Below are 27,691 nucleotides of genomic sequence, written 5' to 3' on the forward strand. Positions count from 1 at the left end.
ATACCTGAGCTTCTTAACTCAAGGTTGGTGCTCTACCACTTGAGCTACAGCTCCACTTCAGGCTTTTTTGATGGTTAGAGATAAGGAGTCTCATGGACTTTCTCGCCCTGGCTGGCTTTGAACTGCAATCCTTAGATCTTAGACTCCTGGGTAACTAGGATTACAAGTGTGAAACACAAGTGTCCAGATACTTGGAGATTTTTCAAACATTTATGTATTTATGTATTTAGTGCTGGTCCTGGGGCTTCAACTTGAGGCTAGATGTGTTCTTAGCTTTTTTACTCAAGGCAACTGTTCTACCACTTGAGCCACAGCTCCACTTCTGTTTTTTTTGGTGAGTAACTGGAGATAAAGAGCTTTCTGGGGGCTGTGAATGTGGCTTAGTGGTAAAGTGTTTCCTAGTACGCATGAAGCCTTGGGTTTGATTCCTCAGTACCACATAAACAGAAAAAGATGAAAGTGGCGCTGTGGCTCAAGTGGTAGAGTGCTAGCCTTGAGCAAAAGAAGCTCAGAGACAGTGTTCAGGCCCAGGTCAACGACAGGATGCACCAAAAAAAAAAAAAAAAAAGAGCCTCTGAACTTTCTGCCCAGAATGCCTTTGAACTGGGATCCTCAGATCTCAGCCTCTTGAGGAGCTAGGGTAACAGGTATTAGCCATTGGTGCCTGACTTGAGATTTTTTTTTTGGGGGGGGGGGGGGGGTCCGGTCATGGGGCCTGAACTCTGGGCCTGGGCGCTGTCCCTCAGCTCTTCAGCTCAAGGCTAGCACTCTATCACTTGAGCCACAGCGCCACTTCCGGCTTTTTTTTCTTTTTGCTTATGTGGTGCTGAGGAATTGAACCCAGGGCCTCCTGCATGCAGGCAAGTGCTCTACCACTGAGCCACCTTCCCAGCCCCTGACTTGAGATTTTTAACCACACACTTTAACTGACATTACCATCAAAGAAAGGCTATTTTAAAGCAAATTTTAAATAATTTTCAGTTTAACTGCATAAAAATATATTTTCCCATACTGTTTATCTACAACTGTACCACATTTTAAAGTACTTGTCACTTACAAAGTGAAAGGTTTCAAACTGACAGATAAATGTTTATTACATTGCTTTAAGAAGAAACTCCTTTAGAAGGTCTTTCTTCCTTGTGCTTATAATTGTCCTCGAAACGTCTAGAGTCCACTCTCTGGAAGAATCAGAGCAGGCAAGGGCTGAGTGCAGACATGAGCAGCTCCATTTTATAAACAAAATTTCGACCTTCCATTTTGTTCCACTGAACTTCTCTGAAGGGCCCGCGGAGATGGCTCCACTTGCTGTCCTGCAGCACATCGCTTTTGGGAAGATCTTTGCACTGGATCCGGGGAAACTGCACCAGGACTTTGCTGCCACTCTCAGGCCCATTTCGAACTAGGGAGGAAAACCCAAATACCAGTAACGCATTCTGCATTCAGAAAATAGCAAGGGGAATAAATCCAACAATGTCATGTGCTGTGAATACAAAAACTAACTGTTGCCGGGCGCCGGTGGCTCATACCTGTAATCCTAGCTACTCAGGAGGCTGAGATCTGAGGATCACGGTTCAAAGCCAACCCAGGCAGGAAAGTCCATGAGACTCTTATCTCCAATAAACAACTAGAAAACCAGAAGTATCGCTGTGGCTCAAGAGGTAGAGTGCTGGTAGAATTCAAGCCCCATGATCGACAAAAAAAAAAAACAAAACAAACAAAAAAAAAAAAAAACACCTAACTGTTGAACAACTTAAGTGTTTTTCAGTTCCAAATGCAATCTTTTTTCTTTTTTGGTGTTGGTCCTGGGACTTGAACTGAGGGCTGGGGTGTTGTCCTTTAAGCTTTCTGCTCAAAGCTAGCATTCTAACACTTGAACCACAGCTCCACTTCTGGCTTTCTTAGTGGTTAGCTGGGAGATCAGTTTCTAGACTCTGACTCCAGACTCCAGCCAGCCAAAGTCTCCAGATCAGACAGAGCCTTTGCTACTCAAGCTGAGTCATGAATAGATAGCATTACAGGCATGAACCACTGGGCCCAGCAGTGGCTTTAGAATTTGAACCCCAGGGCCTCAAGCATTCTTATCAATTGAACTACACCTTCAGCTGGTTTTTGCTTTAGCTATATTTTGGACAAGGTCTTGTACCCAGGACTTGGGACTTTGATCCCCCTATACCTTGAAAGCAATTGGGATTACAGATATAAAACATCACATCTACCTTGTTAGATAATAGTCTCAGTAAGTTTTTGCCAGGGCTGGTCTCAAACCAAAATCCTCTCAATCTCCACTTCCCAAGGCAGAACTTCAGGGTATAAATATGGCTCAGCACAATAAAAATCCCTAGCAACAGGGAACAGAGGATGCAGTGGAATGTATGCTTGGCAATTTTGAGGCCCTGAGTTCAATCCCTATGATCAAAAAAAGAGAAATTCCTAGCAATAAAGAGTCAAACTTGCAGTCTCAAGCTGGGTTCCTATGGGGAAATATTTTTTAACTATCCAATCTTTCAAATTAAAAGTATTAGAGAAGATCGCAGAAAAGAAGTTCATATTTAAACGTTCTGGGACTAGGAATGTGGCTTAGTGGTAGAGTGCTTGTCTAGCATGCATGAAGCCCTGGCTGGGCTCAATTTCTCAGTACCACCTAAATAGAAAAAGTCAGAGTGGTGCTTGTGGCTCAAGTGGTAGAGTGCTAGCGTTGAGTTAAAGAAGCTCAGGGACAGTGCTCAGGCTCTGAGCTCAAGCCCCAGGACTGGCAAAAAAATAAAATAAACGTTTTAAAAAGTAATTTAATCTAGATAATGTATTTGTAAGTTACTACTGAAACACATGCTCACTGGGGGAGACAACTCCTATAATCCCAGCTACTGACAGGCAGAAATCAGAAAGACTGGGGTTTGAGGCCAGCTGGGTAAAAAGTTACAAGAGCCCTATTTTAACCAGTGTGGTAATGCATAGATACCCAGATACCCATAACCTAAGGTTGGCTTGATGAAAAAGGAGAAAGATCTGAAAAACATCTAGAGCAAAACTAAGGTATAGCTAGAGGAATGAATCAAGTGAACAAGCATGGGATCCAAATTCAAACCTCAATATAGTAAAAAAGAAAAGTACTCAAAGTAGGTGCTCAATAAAATGTTCTCTGCTCTATCCTATTACTACTGCTTTTGGGGCCTTTAGGGCCAGATACTGTCCTTTTCAAGTTTACAGCTGCTTATTTACTTCATTTTAGTTTATTGACTAATTGCTGGTACTGGTATTTGAATTTAGGGCCCTACTTTTCCTTAGCCTTTTCTGCTCAAGACTCGCACTCTACCACTTGAGCTACACCTCCACTTCTGGCTTTTGCTGGTTAAATGAAGCTAGGAATATTTTGAAGCTGGGAATGTGGCTTTAGTGGTAGAGTGCTTGCCAGGCATGCTTGAAGCCCTGGGTTTGATTCCTCAGTACCACATAAACAAAAATGCAGAAGTAGCACTATGGCTCAAGTGGTGGAGAATTAGTGTGAGCAAAAGAAGCTCAGGGACAGTGCCCAGGCCCTGAGTTCAATCCCCAGGACTGGCCCAAACAAACAAACAAACAAACAAAAAACACCGAAATTAAAAAGTACACACACACACACACACACACACACACACACACAATCTTGGATCTGTCTAGTCAGGCTGGCTTCAAACCTGTGATCCTAGGATCTTAAGCCTCCTGAGTAGGTAGGATTATGGGCCTGAGCCACTGGTGCCCAGCAAGCTGAAGCTTTTTAAAAATACATAAGCCAGGAAGTGGCGCTGTAGCTCAAGTGGTAGAGCGCTCGCCTTGAGTTGAAGAGCTGAGGGACAACGCCCAGGCCCAGAGTTCAAGCCCCACGACCGACAAAAAATAAAAAATAAAAATACATAAGCCAGTCTTCTGTAAAGGTAAGCTGAGATCACAGGATTCCAATTCTAAGCCATCCTAGGCAGAAGTTTGTGAGATTTCCCACCAAAAAGTCAGAATGGATGGAGATGTGGCTAAAGTGGTAGAGCATCAACATCTGGAGAAAAAGCTAAGGGACAGCACCTAGGCCCTAAATTCAAGCCCCGGTACACAAAAAATAAAAATAAAAAATAAAATAAAAATACTTCATCCATTAAAGATTTAGGAAGTAGATGTGACAATCAATGTCAGCTCTTCAGAGATTTGCTAGGATGGAACATGAACTGAAGTGTTCTTTTTTTCTCTTTGTTTCTTGGGATCTAGGCAAGTGCTCTACCATGGATCTAAAGCCTTAAGCTAAACATTTTTTTAAGTACTAGAAAGAAAAGTAATGATGCCTTGCTCTAAATAACAGGTATAGTCAGATAAGCAACAATGGAAATATAGGTTAATTCACTGAAGAGATAAATCCAGTTTACACATACTTAATACAACAGCTAAATGTTGAGTCACTCTCAAAAGCCCTTCCTAAAAGTGGCAGACGGGCGAGTACCAGTGGCTCACGCCTGTAATCCCAGCTTCTCAGGAGGCTGAGATCCAAGAATTGCGGTTTGAAGCCAGCCTGGGAGGACAAAGTCCAGAAGACTCTCATCTCCAATTAATCAACAAAATGCCACTTGGGCTGTGGCTCAAGTGGTAGAGCCCTAGCCTTGAACAAAAAAGCTCAGAGAAAGCACTCAAGCCTGAGGTCAAGCCCCAGAGCCAGCACACGCACACACAGCAACAGACAATACCTGAGATGGCGTAGTCCCCGCTGGGGGAGGCCACAGTGATGGCGGAGGCATTGCCAATGCTCTCCACTGGCCCCAGGCCCACGTGGTTGCTGAAGCTCAGGACCTGCCAGCCCATGACCTTTGCCAGCTGCTGAACTGCATGCACCTGGTGCTGGGACATCTGCAAATGGAAAAGCAAACACTGCAGTGACCCAACGTGGCCACTGTAAGTGCTTGTTGGGACTATCGATGTCTAGCAGTATTCTGTGTATGAGGGAGCTGGGCCTCATCTACACTCAAAAGCTGACAGCTGATTCTCTCGCTTTACAGCCACTGGGCAGCTCTAGCAGAGCCACATGACCTGAACATGACACGCAGAGTCTACCCCTGGGACCACCAGGTATGGAGCACACTAGAAGCAGCAAATAGGCTCAATGTCTTCCATTTGCCCTTCAAGGCTGGGCTCTTCCCCATGGGCTGAGGCTGAACTGTTAGCCATGGTAACTGTTTCCTAAGCTCTGTGGTTTCAGGTCATGCATTAAGTATGCCTCCTATGGGAGGTAGTAGGATGACAAGGCACATCAAGGCTTGAGTAGTTATTCCTTTGGCATTTGCCCTGTGACATCATCTAAATGGCTCAATCCTGGCAGAAAGAGGCTGGCCCTGAAACTTAAATAAAAAGTCTAAGTTCAAGGCTAACTTGGGCTACACAGCCAAGACCCTTGTCTCATGGCTGAGATAAAACCAAAGCAAGTGTAAACAAATCTAAAATAGCTGACACTTTCAATTATGCAGCAGCCTGCAAAATGCAGTAGAAATTAAAATGGCAAACAAAAACCCAGTGCTTTTCTCCTTATATAGCTCACTATATTTTAATGGTTCAGTATATTTTAACTAGTTTTTTTAAGCAGTTATGAGAAGAAAAGGTTAAAGACTGTGTGCAGCTGTTACCTGAGACAGAAGAAAATCCTGTAGCTCCTGCTCCTGATGAGACAGTGTGATCACTCTTCCATCTCTGTGCACAACTCGGATCTGCTCAACTCCCACGTTCAATTGCAGTTGAATGGACCTCCAGACACAGAAGTCAAAATTACCTTACGCAATGCATAGCAACACAATCTTAGTATTACAGAGAAAGGTAAAGATTTCAACATCATCTTAGGCATGAGCCACCAGTGCAAGGCCAGGAGTAAATTATTTTAACAATTGCCTACATCATTTTTTTGGTTGTGGGGCTTAAACTCAGGGTCTAGGCACTTCCCTGAGGTTTTTCGCTCAAAGTTAGAGCTCTACCACTTTGAGCCACAATGCTACTTCTAATTTTCTGTTGGTTAATTGGAGTCTCATGGACTTTCCTGTCCAGGCTGGCTTCAAATCATGATCCTCAGATCCTGAGTAGCTAGGATTACAGGTGTGAGCCACTGGCACCCAGCATAAAATTGCAATTTTAACCAATTAAAGTTTTTCAAAGAAAGTATATTTGAGAAAGCTTTAAAGGAAAATACACAAAAATAAATGAACTATAAAAATATTGAAGCTATGAAGGAATAGAAATTCTCATTACTAGGAGAGGCATACTCATTACAATCATTATGAAGAACAAATTTGGTATTTAACAGAAATTGAAAAGTTCTGCCAGACACCAATGCTCATGCCTATAATCCTAGCTACTCAGGAGGCTGAGATCTGAGGATGGTAGTTCAAAGCCAGCCTGGGCAGAAAAATATGTGAGACTATCTCCAATTAACCACCCAAAAGCCCAAAGTGGAGGTGTGGCTGAAGTAGTAGAGTACCAGCCTTGAGTGAAAAATTAAGGGAGAGTGCCCAGGCCCTGAGTTTATGCCCTAGTAAATGTCCTTATCTTTTTTTTTTTTTTTTTTTTGCCAGTCATGGGGCCTGAACTCTGGGCCTGGGCGCTGTCCCTCAGCTCTTCTGCTCAAGGCTAGCGCTCTACCACTGGAGCCACAGCACCACTTCCGGCTTTTTCTGTTTATGTGGTGCTGAGGAATCGAACCCAGGGCCTCATGCTTGCAAGGCATGCACTCTACCGCTAAGCTACCTTCCCAGCCCCATGTCCTTATCTTTTAACCTGGCAATAATATTTATAAAAACTTTCTTCTAATCTGGGCGCCGGTGGCTCACGCTCACGCCTGTAATCCTAGCTACTGAGGAGGCTGAGATCTGAGGATAGCAGTTCAAAGCCAGACTGGGCAGAAAAATCTGTGAGACTCTTATCTCCAATAAACCACCAGAAAACCAGAAGTGGCACTATGGCTCAAGTGGTAGAGCGCTCACCTTGAGCTGAGAGCGCAGGGACAGCGCCCAAACCCAGAGTTCAAGACCCATGACTGACAAAAAACAAACAAACAAAATTTTCTTCTATACATACACTTAGACATAAATATTTGCTGATACACAATGAAAATGTTCACCAGTAGAAGAGAAGTCTCAATGCCTATAATGAAAGACGGTAAGACTTTACAGCCAGGTGTGAAGGCACATACAAGCCTATGACCCCAGCCCTTGGGAAGCAGAGGCTAGAGAATTGTGATTTCAAGGCCAGCTTGGTCTCACTACCGAGTGAGCCCATCTCAACAAGGGAAACAAAACACCACAAACTGATGACTGCTAATGTGCATTTTCTTTTGAGGGTAATGGAAATATTCTTAAACTAGATAATTACAGTATTATACAACATAGGAGAACTAAAAATTGTATGAAAGAGTTCAATTTTTTCAAAAAAAGCACATGCTTTGTAAAGGAAGTCAGGTGCAAGTTAGGAGGGTGTGTGTGTGTGTGTGTGTGTGTGTGTGTGTGTGTGTGTGTGTGTGTGTGTGTGTGTGTGTGTGTGTGTGTGTGTGTGTGTGTGTGTGTGTGTGTGTGTGTGTGTGTGTGTGTGTGTGTGTGTGTGTGCAGGTGCAAGTTAGGAGGGTGTGTGTGTGTGTGTGTGTGTGTGTGTAAGTTAGGAGGGTGTGTGTGTGTGTGTGTGTGTGTGCGTGCGCGTGTGCACACACGTTTGCTTAGTTACCCAGACTTTACTAGAAAGATTAAAAAATTTTAACTTGGCCAGGCACTGGTGGCTCACCCTAAAATCCTAGCTACTCAGGAGGCTGAGATGTGAGGATCCCGGTTCAAAGAGAGCCTGGGCAGGAAAGTCTGTAAGACTCTTATCTCCAATTAACCACTAGAAAACTGGAGTGGTGCTGTGGCTCAAGCAGTACAGTGCTTGCCTTGAGCTGAAGAGCTGAGGGACAGCACCCCAGCCCAGAGTTCAAACCCTATGACCAACCAAAAAGAAATTTTTTTTTAGCTTGTCAGGCACTGGTGTCTCACACCTGTAATCCTAGCTACTCAGAAGGCTGAGATCTGAGGATTGTGGTTCAAAGCCATACAGGCAGAAAAGTATGTGAGACTCTTACGTCCAATTAACTACCAAAAGCCAGAAGTAAAGTTGGGGCTCAAGTGTTTTTTTTTTTTTTTTTTTTTTTTTTGGTCGGTCGTGGGGCTTGAACTCTGGGCCTGGGCGCTGTCCCTCAGCTCTTCAGCTCAAGGCGAGTGCCCTACCACTTGAGCTACAGCGCCACTTCCGGTTTTCTGGTGGTTTATTGGAGATAGGAGTTTCACGGTCGCTCCTGCCCGGGCTGGCTTTGAACCGCGATCCTCAGATCTCAGCCTCCTGAGTAGCTAGGATTACAGGCGTGAGCCACCAGCGCCCGGCCGGGGCTCAAGTGTTATAATACCAGCTATGAGGAAAAAAGTGACAGTGTAAATGCTGAGTTCAGGCCCAAATATGGGCACACACACAAACCCTAGCTGGAAGTAAAGATGTTTGTAACTCAAGTGGTAAGAGTGTTAAGTCTTGAGCTAGCACCCAGGTCAGGACTTCCAGGCAGAACTGTGCGTGCGCGCGTGCACATGCACGTGCACATGCACGCACACATGCACGCGCACACACACACTCACTCACTCTCTCTTGATTGCTCTTGAATTCTGAGAACTGCTTCTAAAGGGAGTAAGATGATCCAAGCTATAAAAAAATGAGGAAAAAACAGGGCTGGGAAGGTGGCTTAGAGGTAGAGCGCTTGCCTTGCATGCATGAGGCCTTGGGTTCGATTCCTCAGCACCACATTAAGCAAAAAGAAAAAAGCCGGAAGTGGCGCTGTGGCTCAAGTGGTAGAGCGCTAGCCATGAGCTGAAGGGCTGAGGGACAGCGCCCAGGCCCAGAGTTCAGGCCCCATGATCGGAACCCCCCCCCCAAAAAAAAAAAGAGGAAAAAGGCATTCAGTTTTTCCCTCTATCTCCTTTCTCTCCTCTGATTCTTTTTTCCATTTTATTGCTTTTTCTTTTTTTGGTTTTGGTGAGAGAATTTTGCTATGTAGTCTGGGCTGGCCTCAAGCTTGAAATCCTCCTGTCTTAGCTTCCCAAATGCTGGGATTATAGGAAGGAAATACTGTTCTCAGCTCTCTTCTACTAATTCTGTCAAGGCTATATCATTACTAAACTTTCTTCACAGAACTTACATACACTGGATACTATAACCAGAATCCTAGTTGTTTTGGTGTTGAGTCTAGACATAAACTGTTGAATGCTAGTAAATATCTTTTATGCTCATTTGTTCTCCGGTTATGGAAAATTTTAAACACAAAAGTATATGACCATACAACTATAGTTTGTGATTCTTTTACCTAGTCTTAACAGGTTAAAAACTCACTTGGAATTTGTTTCATCTATATTCAACACCCATTTCTCCCATCCCACTGCCAAATCACCCAATAGCCTTACTTCATTAGATAGAGAAGAAAGCTATGATTTAGTTTCACTCCACTTCCTTCCCTAGAAGATTCAAAAGTTTCACCGTGTGTTCATGTATGATCCTACACTTATGCACCACTTTTCATTAGCAAATAGTAAAGTTAAACTGCCACACTGAAAATAGCATTATAAATGCACATTCTGTTCCTGCTTCAAAGGGTGATGATTTTGTGTCTCAAAGTGTTTGTTCACATACTAGATAGGTCTGAAATATAACAGCTGCCACTTGGAAAACAGACACACTAACTCAGGGAGGAGACTTGGCTGTATCTTGTCAATTACTTATTGGCTAGAGGCTCAAAGGGAAGCCTCAATATCTTTTCATGGCTCTGAGACAATTTTACTAACTTCTGGCTTGTGAGTATAAATCAAGCATCTCTGAGAACAGTGGGACAAATTATGTTGCTACTTCACAGACCCACTGATATCAGCCTGGTTTAATAGGTATAATCGAAGCCAGGCACTGGTGACTCAGGCCTGAAATCCTAGCTATTCAGGAGGCTGAGAATCGTGATTCAAAGTCAGCCCAGGCAGAAAAATCCCCACGAGACTCTTGTCTCCAACTAACCACTCAAAACTGGAAACTGGCACTGTGGCTCAAAGTAGTAGGGCACTAGCCTTGAGCAAAAGAGGTCAGGGACAGAGGTGCCCAGGCCCTGAGTTCAAGCCCCAAAACCAAAACAACAAAAACGCATAATCATGAACTACACTAGATGCTGCACCAACACAAGGTAAATAAAGAGCTACAAAATTTGGTCATTGTAGTTGCAACATGCAGAGCACATGCTGTAACATAAATGACCACCCTTATTTCCAGCGTGCTACTTGCACACTTCTAGGCAAAATTTGAAGTAGCTCCATATATATATATATATATATATATATATATATATATATATATATATATATATGGAGGCAGGGCCTTATGCTCAATGCTCCCTGTAACACAAATGTGTGGACCTAATTTACCTAATAGACTATTCTAGACATCCTGACTCCTTGGTCTTGCTAACACCTAACAGTTAGATAATTGACTGAAATGTGTATCACTCTAGCAAACCAAAAACATAAAGGAATTCTCTAGCAAACACCCATGAATAACAACTCAAGGGCTGGGAAGGTGGCTCAGTGGTAGAGTGCTTGCCTTGCATGCATGAGGCCCTGGGTTCAATTCCTCAGCACCACATAAGCAGAAAAAGCATGAAGTAGCACTGTGGCTCAAGTGGTAGAACACTAGCCTTGAGCTGAAGAGCTGAGGGACAGTGTCAAGGCCCAGAGTTCAGGCCCCATGTCCAACAAACAACAACAATAACAACAAAAACCAAGCAACTCAATAAAATTCCTAACTTCAATTTGTGATACTTACTTGCATATTTGTTCATAGCCCTGTGATGTGATCAACACCTTCACACTGGATTCGTAAACATCGTTGATATTGGACCAGTGAGCCTGTATCTGGGGATCCTCAATGCGGCTTGACAAGCTGTCAATGGTTACAGCTGTTCTTTAAAAGAAAAGAAGTTAAATGTTTATAAAAAGTCACCATATCCCATGACAGGGTTTGAATCACTCATCAAGTATATGAAAATTTGCAAATCAAGTTACTGTTTTCTTATAATCCCAACATTTGAAAAGTGAAGATTTTAAAGAAATAGCTGAGCGGGGGGGCCTGTGGCTCATGTCTACAACTAGGAGACTGGGCTCTGAGGATCAAGGTTTAAAGCCAGTGATTTCAGTAAAGTCTGTGAGGCTCTTACCTCCAATTAACCATCAAAAAGCCAGAAGTGGTTGCTGTTGGTGGTGGTTATTTTTGCTCTAGATTTTTTTTTTTCTCTTTCTCAAAGCAGGGACCCAGAAAGGGAAGGAGGAAGGGTAAATAAATGCAATCATGCTATTCAGTATACACTATGTGGATATAGCTATGTAACTTATGGGCAGGGACAAAAGAGGGAAAACAGGGAAAGAGCAAAGGGATGACATTTCCCAAAAAGAAATGTACTCATTACCTGACTTATGAAATGGTAAAAACCCATATGTACAATACCTTAATAATAACAATAAAATTAAATTTTTTTAAAAAGCCAGAAGTGGGGCTACAGCTCAAGTGGTACAGCACTAGCTTTGAGAAAAAAGGTTCAGGGAAAGCTGGGTGCTGGTAGCTCACACCTGTAATCCTACTCAGGAGGCTGACATCTGAGGATTGCAGTTCAAAGCCAGTCTGGGCAGGAAAATCTGTGAGACTCTTATCTCCAATTAACCACCAGAAAACCAGAAGTGGTGCTATGGATCCAGTGGTAGAGTGCTTGCCTTGAGCTGAAGAACTGAGAGACGACACCCAGATCCAGACTTCAAGTCCCATGACCAAAATTAATAAATAAAGTTCAGGGAAACTGGGTGCCAGTAGCTCATTCCTGTAATTCTAGCTACTCAGGAGGCTGAGATCTGAGGATCACAGTTTGAAGCTGGGAAGGTCCGTGAGACTATTATCTTCAACTAACCACCCGAAAACTCAAAAGTGGAACTGTAGCTCAAAGTGGTAGAACGCTAGCCTTGAGCACAAAGAGGAACAGTGCCCAGGCCTTGAGTTTAAACCCCAGGATTGTCACAAAAAAAAAAAAAGAAAAGAAAGAAAAGAAAAAAAGAGAAAGACATATGATTCTGGATTCAAAATAAAGAAAAAACAAATCTGGTTTCATAAGGCACATTTCATTTTTGGCTGATCCTGGGGCCTGAACTCTTGGCCTGGGTGCTGTCTCTGATTCTTTTGCTCAAGGTGAGAGCTCTACCACTTGAGTCACAGTGCCACTTCTGGCTTTTTTGAGTAGTGGAAATTAGAGTCTCACGGATTTCCCTGCCTGGGCTGGCTTTGAACCTCGATCCTCAGATAGGCATGAGCCACTGGCACCTGCTTCTAAAGCACATTTCTAATCAACAATTTCTGCAATTTTTTTAACTTAAAAAGATTATTTTTAGCTGTACAAAAGTTTCCCATCAACATGCTCATTGATGAATACAATGCATCTTGGTCGTCATACACTCCACCCCTCCCCCTTTCCCAACTGTATCTTTGCGGGGGGTGGAGGGGAAGATAAAATAATTTTTTTTTTTTTTTGTTCAGTTGTGGGGCTTGAACTCTGGACTTGGGCACTGTCCCTCAGCTCTTCAATTCAAGGCTAGCGCTCTACCACTTGAACCACAGCGCCACTTCTGATTTTCTGATGGTTTATTGGAGATAAGTTTCCCAGACTTTCCTGCCTTGGGCTGGCTTTGAACCGTGATCCTCAGAGCTCAGCCTCCTAAGTGCTAGGATTACAGGCGTGAGCCACTGGCACCTGGCTGTCTTTGCAAATTTTTGAAGACTTAATTAAGAATGGCTATGGATTTAAGTTTTCTCTATATTTAATAGGACCAAGTGGATGACCATAAACTCCCACATTGCAGCCACCTCCTTCCTTCTAGAAAAAAGGGTTAGGGCATCCAAAAAAATCACTGCATGAAGCAATACTGGAAAAAGGATTTCAACTTCATAAAGAAATCATAAGTTGCCTCATTCTTACCTGTTCCTCAGAAAAATATGCTTTGCTTGTTTAATTATTTTTTCCAGAAGCCCTTCACTGGACTGTAATGAATTAATTTCATTTTTATCAAAAGCTTGAGGACCTGAAAGCCTCATTCTCTTGTGGCCAAAAGGTGCACTTGCTGGGTGTGGCATCATGACAGAACTCAAGGTCTGTTTATGAAACTGACAAGAAAAACCATTTTAGTTAACTAATATAAACTAGTAAATAGTACACAACATTTAATCACAGCAGAGCTGCTATCCTGGACCATGAAAAACAATTTGAATTTGTTTCTATTTGAATTACAAATAAAAAGAACAGAGATAAATACTAGCATCACCAAGTCATACTAATGCAGGTTTGTAAAAAGAAGGGTACTTCTCAAGTTGTAATTTTTATTATAAAAGCTTTAAGAGGGGAAGGGAAAAAACAAATGGGGGGGATGATGATGAGAGGGCAGGGAGGATAAGGGGAAGCAAAGGAGGAGGCAACAATGCTCGATAAGAAATGTACTCATTACCTAGCTCATGTAATTGTAACCCCTCTGTATGGTATTTCCACAATAAAAAAAGTTATTAATAAAATAAAAAGTTTTAAAATACAAAACAATTGGATGCTGGTGGATCACACCTGTAATCCTAGCCATTTAGGAGGCTGAGATCTGAGGATCATGATTCAAAGCCAGCCTGCACAGCAGGAAAGTCCGTGAGACTTCTGTTTCCAATTAACCATCAAAGCAAGAAGTAGAGCTATGGTTCAGAATGGTAGAACACTAGCCATGGGCAGAAGCTCAGGGACAGCACTCAGGCCCTGAATTCAAGTCCCAGGACAAGCACAAAATAATAAGTAAAAAAATACAAAACAATTTTTGTCATTGAGCCTCAAGAACAGAACATATGCAATCAGTAGATAAGGTATTCTACTACACCCTGTACTCGAGATTCCTAAGTCTGTCTCCTTAGTATCACAACAGCCTTTTGGAAGCAATGGCTTTTATGCCATTACAATCAAGTAAAGCAGATCTGGGAGTGTGACAGAGATTAGAACAAGTATTTTTATGTAATTTCTCAGATCCTTTTGAAATTAGTCTTCCAGGGGCTTGGAAGGTAGGTGGCTCATTGGTAGAGTGCTTGCCTTGCATGCATGAGACCCTGGGGTCGATTCCTCAGCACCATATAAGCAGAAAAGCCAGAAGTAGTGCCATGGCTCAAGTGGTAGAGCACTAGCCTTGACCTGAAATGTGCAGGGATAGCACCCAGACCCAGAGTTCAAGCACCACAACCGACAAAAAAAAAAAAAAAGGAAACTGGTCTTCCACTGTGAACCAGTACTCTTGAAACTTTCTATTCGCACAAGCAGTGGCAAGAATTTCCCATCCATTTCCTTTTCTCTCTGATCTTCTCAGCTGTGTCCTGAACCTCAACTATAAAACCTGTGATATATTCCTACCTCTAGAAGGTGTGCTTGGGAACCTCTGAATCCCCTAGTAGAGCAAACATCTTCTACACTAGGTACTGTGTGTTGTTACTATGCACTGACATGAAGCTGAGGGGAGGTACTTGCTGGCCACAGTTCACAGAAACATCTACTTTATTACCTCTCTAATCAGCAGGTGCAAGTTATGCTCTAGAACATAGAGGTGGTCCTCTGCACTTTGCTTCTCAGAAGTTGATTTTTGGGATTTCTTATCATTTGAGGAATGGCACAATGAAATAGATAACTGCAAACCTGTTTATAAAAAGAACAGATGCAAGTTACCAAAGATGTAAAAAAGAACTATCTTCACAAAGTTTAACCATAGCCACATTCTCAAATGTCTTCCTAAGGGAGAATGACAGCTCATTCACAAACAAGATGCTAAACTTGAAGATCAGGTCTTATCATCAATGTTTTTATTCCAAAATGATCACTTATAATACTCTCATGTATTTTAATCATTCAAATTCTGTTAAATAACTGATCATTTCAATTGTATACAATATAGCTCCTGACCTCAAGCTGTGGCTAGTGAGCAAGCAATCTATTCATTTTTCTTCCTTCCTTTACAAAACTATAAAAAGCAAGTTTTAGCCTGGCACTAGTGACTCACGCCTGTAATCCTAGCTACTTAGGAGGCTGAGATCTGAGGATCAGGGTTCAAAGCCAGCCCAGGCAGGAAAAGCCATGAAACACTTATCTCCAATAAACCAACAGAAAACCAGAAGTGATGCCATGGCTCAAGTGGTAGAGCACTAGCCTTGAGCTGAAGAGCTGAGGAACAGTTCTCAGTCCCTGAGTTCAAGCCCCATGACCAACCAAAAAAAAAAAAAAGCAAGTTTTGTTTTTTCCTTTACTACACAGTATCTGGCCTTACCAAGTAGAACAGATACTCTTTCCTGCTTCCATGAGAGTTATGATGGACTTTTTCACTTGTAAAACCTTATTTCCTTGTTAAGACTTAAATAGTCTTACAAATTTATGTGAAAAAAGTAAACACCTAATAAAAACTGATTTCTAAAGTAAGTCAAATTGCATTTGAACAGTTAAAAACTGGCATTTCTATTTAGACAAAGAAATATATACATATATATTCACATTATATATTACATATATTATATATATATATCACTTCTAAACAACTACTGCAGCTGGGCGCTGGTGGCTTAACACCTGTAATGCTAGATACTCAAGAGGCTGAGAACCAAGGATTACAGTTTAAAGCCCAGCCAGGGCTTTGGAAATAAGACTCTTATCTCCAATTAACCACCAGAAAATTGGAAGTAGAGCTATGGCTTAAAAGTGATAGAGCAATAGTCTTGAGCAGAAGAGATCAGGGGTCAGGGCAAGTACCCAGGCCCTGAGTTCAAGCCCCATAACCAACACCAACAACAAAAAACTAGTACACACTGGGGATGATAGGTCATGCCTGAATCCCAGCTACTCCAAAGGCAGAAGTCAGGAAGATCACAGTGTGAGGCCAATCTAGGCAAAAAGTTAGAGACCACATCTCAAAAATAAGCAAGTATAGTGGAATTCATCTGAAATCCCAGGTATGTGGAAGACAGAGCTAGAATGGTGATCCAAGGCTGGCCCTGGCAAAAATGTTAGTTGCAATCTGAAACCTAACGAAGTCCTGAATATATGATTCAAGTGGTAGAACAAAGTATGAAGCTCTGAATTCAAACCCCATTACCACCACCACCACCAAGAAAGAAGTACTGATGCTAACAGTCATGCAAGTACAGACTGGTAACATACAGTTTTAAAACCCACTGCTGCATCAAATGCAGCACACAACTGGCAATTACACCTTAGTTTGGATGTCACCTGGATGCCATCACGGGCAGCATACCACCTCTGCTCTTGTTATTTTCCCCATACAGGCAAAGAGCGGCCTCCAAACCAGTCTTATTATTACGTCTCAAAAGGGTTGGCTGTTCTTACTTGGGAAGGGCTGAGAGATAATCTGGTTTTTCACCACGATGTGAGGTATCTGTGATTTAATTTGAACAGCTTCCCGAGAGAGCTGTGAAAAAATTTCTTTACACAAGAGAACGTTCTGTGCTGCTTCTAACTTCATCTGCCAATGTGGGGAGCCTGAAAGATAAGAAGCACAGGTATAATTCAAATTATCTATCCACATAACCCAGAAAACTCTAAAAAACTAGCAAAACATTTAATTTCTAAAATATGAACCATCTTACTTCTTTTAAACAGAGAATACTAGTATAGTAAGTTTAATCCCAAAATAAAAGTACGGTCAAGCTCTTCATTTACTTATAAATCATAAGAAGTATAATTTCAAAACTAGGCACAATGATGCATGCCTATAACCAAAGAACTTGTAAAGTTGAGATTAGAAGTGCAAGTTCAAGGCCACCCTGTCTAAAATAAACAAATAAATAAACAACAGGCTGGGTGCCAGTGGCTCACACCTGTAATCCTAACTACTCAGGAGGCTGAGATCTGAAGGATCACAGCATAGCCAACCCAGAGAAAAGTCCTTAAGGCACTATATCTAATTAAGCAGTAAAAAGCCAAGCTGAGCAGGGTGCTGATGGCTTATGCTTATAATCCTAGCTACTCAGAAGACTGAGATCTGAGGACCATGGTTCAAAGTCAGCCCAAGCAGTAAAGTCTAAGAGACTCACATCTCCAATTAACCACCAGAAAACTGAAAGTGGCTGGGGCTCAAAGTGGCAGAACACTATTCTTGAGTTCAGAGACAGCGTCCAGGCCCTGAGTTCAAGCCCTATGACTGAAAGGGGGAAAAGAAAAGCCAGGCTGGAGGCATGGCAATCAAGCTAGCTGTGTAAGCACAAACCCTGGTACCAGCAAAAAAATAACAATAATATAGTTTTAAGTTATATTCCCATTATTCTTACTTCAAAGTACCTATTTTCCTTTTCTATATTTATGCCTGACTTATTTGTAAATGTAAATTAATATAAAAAAAGGATGGCACATAACTACACCTGGCTTGGACTTGGGCAAAGGTCGCTTGAAGAGATTAACTGTGCCAAGATCACCTATGTCTGGAGCCTGCTTCTGAATAGAAACCTGTATGACAATGAAGACATGAAGGAAACATTAGCAAAGTAGCTTCAAGGAATATTAATAAGATTTATTGAGGAATTCTTTCACAAATACCTTGATGTATGCAGATCCCTCTAAATCACTAGGAATTTGGACATCCAAGGGACAGTAGTCTTCAGGTATCTTCTTATCCAGATCAATATCTGTGTTCTTTATTACTTCAAATGTACCATGATGTGGAAAAAGAGATCCTAAAGAGGTAATCAAGATAGGGAAACAGAAAACATTTAGTATATTGTTAGAATGTTATTATGTATATAATACTTCACATGCACAAAAATTAAGTTCCCAACAAAAAAGGGGGAAAAGGAAGAAGCAGTGAGCAAAGGGGAAAAAGCAGAAACTGTTATCGTGTGTGTGTGTGTGTGTATGTGTGTGTGTGTATGTGTGCGCGTGCACGTGTGTGCGTGAGCACCAATATTAGGCCTTGAACTCATGAGCCTGGTTACTGACTGTCCTTTAGTGTTTGTGCTCAAGGCTAGCACTTTACCATTTCAGCCACAGCTCCACTTTCAGCTGGTAGTACATTGGATATAAGATTCTCACAGATTTTCCTGCCTTGGCTGGCTTCCAACTATGGTCCTCAGATCTCAGGCCCCTGGAGCAGTAATCCTAGCTAAGATTAAAGCATGGGCCACTAGTGCCCAGCTTGTTCATTATTTTTTTTTGTCGGTCATGGGGCTTGAACTCTGGGCCTGGGGGCTGTCCCTGCGCTCTTCAGCTCAAGGCGAGCATTCTACTATTTGAGACAGTGCCACCTCCGGTTTTCAAGTGGTTTATTGGAAATGAGTTTCACAGACTTTTCTGCCCAGGCTGGCTTTGAACTGTGATTTTAGCCTCCTGAGTAGCTAGGATTACAGACAAGAGCCACCGGCACCCAGCTTGTTCGTTATTCTAAAAACATAATAAACCTAGGCTGCGACTATAGCTCAATATTTTTAGTCTTATGGTATCATTGTTATATAAAATGCATAGGCCAGGGGCTGGGAAGGTGGCTCAGTGGTAGAGTGCTTGCCTCACATGCACGAGGCCTGGGTTCAATTCTTCAGCACCACATAAGCAGAAAAAGCCAGAAGTGGCACTGTGGCTCAAATGGTAGGTGCTAGCCTTGAGCTGACGAGCTGAGGGACAGTGCCCAGTCCCAGAGTTCAGCCCCCACAAACTGCCAAAAAATAAATAAATAAAATGCATAGGTCAAATATTTGGAATGCATATTTGATAACAGATTGCTTTTAGAAGATAATTCCTCAGACTGAGGTTTCAGGAATAATGAGACACCACTGGAGCTCAGCCTCTGTAACCAGATTACAATGGAAGTATTCTGAATCTAGTCACAGAAAGATGAAGAACATACATACAATATCTTTTTTCAACCATTTCATATACACACTAACACATATGCAATGTAACTGAATTCTTTCACAATCAAGGATGGTTATCCGTAAAAGAAATATATTTGTTGAGGGGCTGGGAAGGTGGCTCAGTGGTAGAGCACTTGCCTTGCATGCTCGAGGCCCTGGGTTCGATTCCTCAGCACCACATAAGCAAAAAGAAAGAAGCCAGAAGTGGCGCTGTGGCTCAAGTGGTAGAGTGCTAGCCTTGAGCTAAGTAAGAGCTGAGGGACAGCGCCCAGGCCCAGAGTTCAGGCCCCACGACCGAACCCCCCTCAAAAAAACATATATATTTGTGTATAATTATTTGTGGATTAAAACACGTTTAAAACCAGAAAGCACTGCTTCTAATAGTCTTACCTATTAAAATATAAAAATAACTTTGTTAGCTTTGCAGGGGGATTTTTCTTTTCTTTTCTTTTCTTTTTTTTTGGGTCCAGTCATGGGGCCTGAACTCTGGGCCTGGGCGCTGTCCCTCAGCTCTTAGCTCAAGGCTAGCACTCTACCACTTGAGCCACAGTGCCAGTTCCGGCTTTCTTTTTGCTTACGTGGTGCTGAGGAATCCAACCCAGGGCCTCAGGCATGCAAGGCAAGCGCTCTACCACTGAGCCATCTTCCCAGCCCCGGATTTTTATTTTCTTGGTTCAGAACTCTCCCACTTCATACTAATGCTGAAGCATTTAGGTCCTCCAGTATCTCACTTAACTATCTCAGTTTACCTTCTTTTAATTTTAAGATATGGTAGCTTGCTCTGGCGTGAGTCTTCGTCATAACATATCACTCTACTACTGCTGTCACAAGTGTCCCAGCCAGGACTCCTTGCTTCAACTCTTAGCATTGAAAGCTTTCACTCTATTGAACTGTAACCCTGATAAACCCAGTTGAATCTGCTATTAAATGTACTTAGTAGGGATTCAGATAAAAGCTAAGTTACTTATTATAGGGCTATCATAGAAATAGCTTTGGTTGGGCAACCAGAACTCATTGATATTATCTTAGCTACTCAGGAAGCTGAGACCTGGAGGATTGCAGTTCAAAGCCAGTAGGGACAGAAAAGTCCAAGAGACAGTATCTCCAATTAAACAGTTAAAAAAACAAAAAACAAAAATGGAAGGTTGGGAATGTGGCTTAGAGGTAGAATGCTTGCCTAGCATGCATGAAGCCCTGAGTTCCATTCCTTAGTAACACAGAAACAGAAAAAACAAGTAGCACTATGGCTCCAGTGGCAAAGCACTAGCCTTGTGCAAATGAAGCTCAGAGACAGTGTGTAGGCCCTAAGTTCAAGCCCCAGGACTAGCAAAAAAAAAAAAAAAAAGACTGGAAATATAGCTTAAGTGATGGAGTGCCAACTATGAGAGGCCCTGAGTTCAAAACCTATTATCAACACAAAAAAAGGGAAGGGAGAATAGCAGTAGCATATGTGTACAGAAGTAATTTTTAAGTAAGTTCAGGTGCAGAATGTATTTTAAAATTGTATTTTTTTTATTATCTTAAAATACAGAAATAAAAATTTAAATGTAACATGCAGCTGACAATGTATTATTTATTTATTATTATTTTTTTTTTTTGGTCCGGTTGTGGGGCCTGAACTCTGGGCCTGAGCACTGTCCCTCAGCTCTTCAGCTCAAGGCTAGTACCCTACCACTTGAGCCACAGCGCCACTTCCGGCTTTTTTCTTTTTGCTTATGTGGTGCTGAGGAATCGAACCCAGGGCCTCAGGCATGCAAGGCAAGCGCTCTACCACTGAGCCAACTTCCCAGCCCCGACAATGTATTATTTAAAAACATAACATTACAGTCAACTTCTTCCACAAGAAGCAGGTTTTTTTTGTTGCTCGTGGGGCTTGAACTCTGGGCCTGGGTGCTATCCCTCAGCTCTTCAGCTCAAGACTAGAGATCTACCACTTCAGCCACAGCACCACTTCCAGTTTTCTGGTGGTTTTAGTGGCAATTATGAGTCTCACGGACTTTCCTGCCTGGGCTGGCTTTGAACCGTAATCCTCAGATCTTAGCTTCCTGAGTAGCTAGGATTACAGGTGTGAGCCACCGGTGCCTGGCTTACAAGAAGCAGTTTTTAACAATCATCTATACCTGCACTTCTGTAGCTCAGATCTCCAAGGATTTTATCTCCAACTTTTCTAAGTTTCCAGTGTTGCCTTAATCGCAAGAGTTCAGAGTTGAAGTCTCTTTGCAACTTGCTCTCTTGGTTTTCGGTCACGGATTTCGTCAGTCTTTCTGCGCCCTTCAGGAGGATCTGTGCAGCTCCAGCAAGTGACTTCTTTTTAGATATCAGCTGCAGTGTCTGGGGATTCTATCAAAAACAATCTATTAAGTTTGTATCCAAAACTGCTGCTGTATATGTAGACGACATTAAAATTGCATGTTTTCACAGTAACAAGATATCTGCTTGAGAGAAAATTTAGAAACTACAGAGGGAGCATGACAATACACAGCAATCCTTTGACAAGATAATCTTATCCTCAGCACTGCCAAAAAGTTTTTAAGATAATAAAAAATTGTGTGGGAGGTGTGGCCCAAATATTAAGCATACTTACCTCATAAGCCAAAGGCCAAAGCCCTGGGTTCCATCCCAGTACTACAAAACAAAGAGGCAAACTATAAATTAATAAAAGAAAATCTGAATCTACTTCTTTAGTCAACTCACAAAGTTCTCTGTTGGAGGAAAAACATCAACTGGACATTAGGACTTACTACTGCATCACTTCTGCCAAAGCTAGCTTAGATACAACCCCTTCGTAACAGGCTGCCCTTAACATTGCTATTCACAAGTATTCTGTGTCACTCATATTCTAACATCTGTAATCCTGTGCTGAAGGCCTGGTTTCATGATTAAGCACCAATCCTTAAGAAAGATTAGCTGAGGAAAATTCCACTGGTTTAACGTCTTTGAAGAACTCACAGTCTAAACTGGGCACTGGTGGCTCACGCCTGTAATCCTAGCTACTCAGGAGGCTGAGATCTGAGGATCACAGTTTGAAGCCAGCCCGGGCAGCAGAGACCGTGAGACTCCTATCTCCAATAAACCACCAGAAAACCGGAAGTGGCGCTGTAGCTCAAGTGGTAGAGCGCTCGCCTTGAGCTGAAGAGCTGAGGGACAGCGCCCAGGCCCAGAGTTCAAGCCCCAGGGAAGGAGGCTCAGTGGTGGAGTGTTTGCCTTGCATGCATGAGGCCCTGGGTTCGATTTCTCGGCACCACATTATCAGAAAAAGCTAGAGTAGCACTGTGGCTCAAGTGGTGGAGTGCTAGCCTTGAACTGAGGGACAGCGCCCAGGCCCAGAGTTCAGACCCCCATGACACAACAAAAAAAAAGAAGTCACAGTCTAACAAAATGAATACCAGGAAGTACATATTGAACATGAGGTCAAGAGCAGAAGGACAGAGGAAAGGTGGGAGAATGGAATCATAATATTCAATGTATATATATGCAAATGCAATTAGGAAAATTGAGGGAATAACTTAGAGTTAGAAGGGAGAATGATAAAAAGGGTAACATTGGTCAAGATGCAGTGTACTCAAAGACTGACATGTTGAATTGAAACCCTCTGTGCAACTACCTAAAGATAGTAAAAAAAAAAAAAAAAGAAAAGAAGCCCAGCACCAAAGAGTGACAGAGACTGGGAATGTGGCTTACTGGTAGAGTACTTGCCTAACATGCATGAGGCTCTAGCTTTAATTCCTCAGTACCACATAAACAAAAAAATAAAAAGAATTAAAGAAAGAAAAAAAGTGACTGAGGGGATGATATAAATTGATTGGAACCTGCGCCTCTGAGTTCAGTATGAAAGAAAATAAATATCCCACTGAATGTAATTTACATGAGCAAAAAGGAGTTTATTTTTGGAACTATGATTGAAATCATGTATTAATATATACAGCATTGAATACTGATTTCTGAAAACTAATCACAAATCAATCTATGCATCATATGTAAATATGTAAATACATATATATCCATAATCACTGTCAATTTGTATACTGCATTAAACAGTACTAAGGGACTATTTACTCTGGCTTTAAAGAGTGGAACTAACAAAAGTTTCAAAGAAATACCAAATTAATCTTTTCACCATATAAGGGAGCCTAACAAAAGCAGCTCTTAGAGGCAGTGAGCTAGCTCCTGGAGACTACTCTCTGGAGAAGCAGAGGGGTGGAGAAAGCAGGGCCCAGTGGGTGAGGTGCTGGAGTTCAGGTCTTGGCTCCCAAACTACTGGCTTGACTACAACATGAGCAAAGGAAAATCTCTGTACCTTAGTTTTTTCTTTTCAAAATGAAGTAGATTCAGTGAGTCCCCTGAAGTCTTTCAGCTCAATATTCCTAAAGCTATTGCTTCCAATCTTGTTTTTCTAAGGACTTTCCCAGCAGTCTCCTTGTTTACTGGCTCTCCATTTCCCAATTCCTCAGTCTGACACCTCTCTTTCATAGTCAAATGTTCAAAGACTGAACATACTTTTTTTGTTATGATGGTACTTCTTAAAGCCACTTTTTCAGCTCTGGATACATTTTTAATATATTTTATTGGGCTGGGAATGTGGCTCAGAAGTAGAGTGCTTGCCTAGCATACATGAAGCCCTGGGTTCAATTCCTCAGTACCACATAAACAGAAAAGGCCAGAAGTGGTGCTTGTGACTCAAATGCTAGTCTTGAGCAAAAGCAGCTCAGGACAGTGCCCAGGACCTGAGCTCAAGCCCCATGATTGGCAAAAACAACAACAACAACAACAAACAAACATATATACACACATATATATACATATGTATATTATTGTTATGGTAGAGGTAATGTAGGTTAGTTACATAAGTCACGTAATGAATACATTTCTTTTTGAACCATGTCACCTCCTTCCTTCACTCTCTCGCAGTTTTTTCCTTCCATCCTCCCCACCAAGTTGTGTATAGTTCATTTTCAACATAGTGTAGAGTACCAATGCTACATTTGTCCACCCTTTGTTCCATCTTTTTTGTGCTCCCCTCTGACCCTCCCAAAGACATCTAAACTAAAAAAAGGAAGATACAACAAAAACAGCAACAACAAAAATTTCTTGGAGCCTGACACTGGTGGCTCATGCCTATAATTCTAGCTACTCAGGAGGCTGAGATCTGAGGATCATGGTTCAAAGCCAGCCCAGGCAGGAAAGTCTGTGAGATTCTTATCTCCAATAAACCACTCAGAAAACTGGAAGTGGCACAGTGGCTCAAGTGGTAGAGTGCTTGCCTTGAACTAAAGATCTGAGGGACAGCACCCAGGTCCAGAGCTAGTCTCACAACTAACAACAACAACAAAAAAAACTCTTGGGAGTTCATTTCCTAAAATATTATTTTCTATGATTATATGCACATAGCTATTGAGCCTTTGTTATCTGCTCCTAATCATAAACTATTTTGGCCTTACTGTGTGACTGTCTAGAGAGCTGTATAATTTATCATGTCCCAGTGTTGTTTTCATGTTTGTTTTGTAACCATCCAGTGTGTTTACTTGTAGATTTATAGGCACATTCTAGTTACCATGAATGAGGGAAACCATGCAATCTATGTTTCTTTGGGTCTGGCTTACTTTGTTTAATTTTTTCCAAGTCTTTCCATTTCCTTACAAATGGTACAATATTATTCTTTCTGATGGATGAGTAGAATTCCACTGTGTTGAATACACTTTTTTGTTGTTGTTAGTCGTGGAGCTTGAACTCAGGGCCTGCATGCTGTCCCTGAGCTTTTTTTGTCTAAGGATGGTAGTCTATGACTTTGAGTCACAGCACTACTTCTTGGGTTTCTGGTGGTTAGCTGGAAGTAAGAGTCTCATAGACTTTCCTGCCTGGGGTTGGCTTTAAACCACAATCCTCAGATAGCAGCCTCCTGAGTAGCTAGGATTACAGACAACTGGCAACCATCTGAATGCACTTTTTTAAAAAGGCAAGTATTAACATCTATCTAGTTCGCACTATGCTCCACAGTTTGGTCTTATTTTTCTGAGAAGTCACAAAAAAAAAAAAGAGAGAGACTTGAGGGAGAACTGAGATTTTTTTTTAAGAAAATAAACCACTAATGCTACCAGCTATTAGGACAGAAGAAGGATTTAAACCCAAGTCTGTGCGCCACTTCTGGGTTTTTGTTTATGTGGTACTGTGGTATCAAACCCAGGGCTTCATGCATGCTAGGACAGTACTCTACCACTAAGCCACATTCTTATCCCTGTCATCACATTTTGTATACCAAAAACAAAGGACCAAGATTGTAAAAATTTCCAAATATTTGGGAAGCTTTAAAGTATTACATTATGAACAAATTTCTTCCAAGGGCAAATATGTAAGAGATGTAGTTTTATGATTTTGTTTTGGACCAGCTAGTCTTCAAATCTGTTCTGGACTTAATTTTTCAAGGAAAAAATAAAGAACACCACTTAGGGTTAGAGGCTTAGCTCAGGTCACACAGAGTACCAGGCAATAAGTGAATGTAAGCATCAGATACTGAGCTTAAGACCTGATCCTAGTCCCAAAGAAGGAATGGATTAAAAAAAAAAAAAAAGTGGTCCTACACATGGAATCTTACACAGCCTTTAGGAAGATTACATTATTTGCAGGGAAATGGATGGACCTAGAACGAATCATGCTAAGTGAGGTAAGCCAAGCTCAGAGAGACAAACCATCCATCATTTGTCTCATATGCAGAAGTTAGATCTAAAATACACTGGGACATCATAAACTACAAAGGACTCTAGGCATTCACCAGTGAGACCAAACAAAGGAGGAAACTCTTAGAAGAGAACCACAAAGATGCGATCCTTTGATCATACAAAATAGTATTAGCCAAAATGAACTCGAGGAAATAGAAGCAATAGTTTTTGTTGTTGTTTTTTCTTGTTTGTTCATTTATCTGTCTTTAGGAGGGTAAGAAGAGCACAGAAATGGAGGGACAAAGGGTGAACAAAGGCAACAGGGGTACTCACTAGACATTATATTGAAAATTAACTCTACAACTTGTAGGTGAGGATGGAAGGAAAAAACTGGGAGAGAGTGAAGAGGTAACACTGTCCAAAAAGAAATGTATTCATTACCTGACTTAGGTAATCCTTCTGTACATCACCTTTATAACAACTAAAGTTTTGTTTAAGAAAAAAAAATAAAGGAGCACGATGAAGCATACAATCAAAAGAGAAGGGAACCACCAAAAATAAGCACACAACCAAAATATAAGCCAGAAACTCAGTAGGAAAGTAGTATTCAGATGAGTATTACTATACCTGTTTTGGAGGGATTGCATCCTGAGAGACTGGGTCCAGAGTCATGAATTTTTTATCTCTAACAATACTGAGGACATCATAGAGCACACACATCTCTGTCAGAGCACTTCTCAGATTGTTCCTCACTGAGTCCCAAGGCCATAAGGAAGGTTGAAATTTTACTAACCCTAAAAAGCCAAAGAAGAAATACAAAACTATTACATTGAACACAAGACAGAAAAATCAGAGTGGTTTAAAAGTACTAAAAGGAAAACTCGTTATTTTTCTTTCCAATACCCCCCTTTTATCTCATGGCTTTCCTCCCTCCCTCCCTCCCTCTTGTTTTTGTGCCAGAACTCAGAGCCTGGGTGCTATTCCTCAGCTCTTTCCATTCAAGGCCAGCATTTTACCACTTAAGCCACAGCTCAACTGGGGACGACTCAGTCTCTCCCTCCCAGGCTGGCTTCTGTGAGCCTCAGACTTCTTAGTAGCAGGATCACAGGCGTAAACCACCGGTGCCAGGCTTCTTCCAGCATGTTCCCTTTAAACAGGTGGTTGCGGGGAATCTCCTGTGGCGGTGCGGTTAAACCCGCACCGTGCCCGCGTACTGAGCGGAACCCCACCGCCACCTCCGGGGCAGTGGCTGGAAACCGCGGCGAATCCCAACCACCAGGGGATCACAAGGTTCCACAAACTGCCCCGCACCTTCCTCGTCGTCCTGGTCGGCGCCGGCGCCCGGCCAGTCCGGCGCGTCGCCCTCGGGCCCCGCCGCCTCCTCCTCCTCGGAGCCCGAGCCCTGGCTGAAGTCGATGCGCTGGGCCAGGCGCGCCAAGTTCTGGGACATGGACAGCGGCTGCAGGTACGTCTCCGTGCCATCGAGGCCCACCTCCTGCACCTGCTTCTCGCAGGCCGACTCGATGCTGATGCGTACAGCGCGCACGCCCGACATGCTGCCGACGGGGCGGGAAGAACCCGGACGCCTGGGCGGGAGCCGGGAGACTGGAGAAGCCGAGCGGAGCCCGGGGCGCCCGCACTGAGCGACAGACCACCCGCGCTGCGCCGCTCCCACAAAGCACTGCGAGGCCCCGCCCCCGAGTCTCACAGCACGAAACCGCGCACGCACGGGGCTTCCGGCGGGGCGGGCTTCCGGCGGGGCGGGCTTCCGGCGGGGCGGGCTTCCGGCGGGGCGGGCTTCCGGCGGGGCGGGCTTCCGGCGGGGCGGGCTTCCGGCGGGGCGGGCTTCCGGCGGGGCGGGCTTCCGGCGGGGCGGGGCCAGGCGAGCGTCCGGCCTGTGATTACCCGGACTGCTAAATGTGGAGAGGCGAGGTTCGGCTCCGTCCGGGTTTTAGTTATTTGTTTGTTTTTTGAAGGTTTCAGTAGGAATTTATTCTAGTATGACAGAGCTAAAATAGGGAGAATTGAAGACGACAGAAGGAAATGGG

At 42.7% G+C, this 27,691-nt stretch overlaps 1 protein-coding gene across 1 annotated transcript; it reads right to left on the reverse strand.

The window, feature by feature from the left end:
- Window positions 1–1,064: 1,064 nt before the first annotated feature.
- On the reverse strand, window positions 1,065–27,285 carry Med17 (mediator complex subunit 17). The gene is made up of 12 exons (XM_069989505.1): window positions 26,955–27,285; window positions 26,271–26,437; window positions 21,111–21,330; window positions 17,684–17,820; window positions 17,509–17,593; window positions 16,478–16,630; window positions 14,652–14,782; window positions 13,052–13,236; window positions 10,861–10,998; window positions 5,634–5,751; window positions 4,704–4,863; window positions 1,065–1,399 (listed from the first exon to the last, which is right to left on the reverse strand). The coding sequence occupies exons 1-12, from the start codon at window positions 27,196–27,198 to the stop codon at window positions 1,188–1,190; spliced, it is 1,950 nt and encodes a 649-aa protein (XP_069845606.1). The 5' UTR covers window positions 27,199–27,285; the 3' UTR covers window positions 1,065–1,187.
- Between the last annotated feature and the right edge of the window lie 406 nt (window positions 27,286–27,691).

Source organism: Dipodomys merriami, unplaced genomic scaffold (genome assembly GCF_024711535.1).
Source record: "Dipodomys merriami isolate MVZ:Mamm:240054 unplaced genomic scaffold, mDipMer1.0.p SCAF_38, whole genome shotgun sequence".
NCBI lineage: Eukaryota > Metazoa > Chordata > Mammalia > Rodentia > Heteromyidae > Dipodomys > Dipodomys merriami.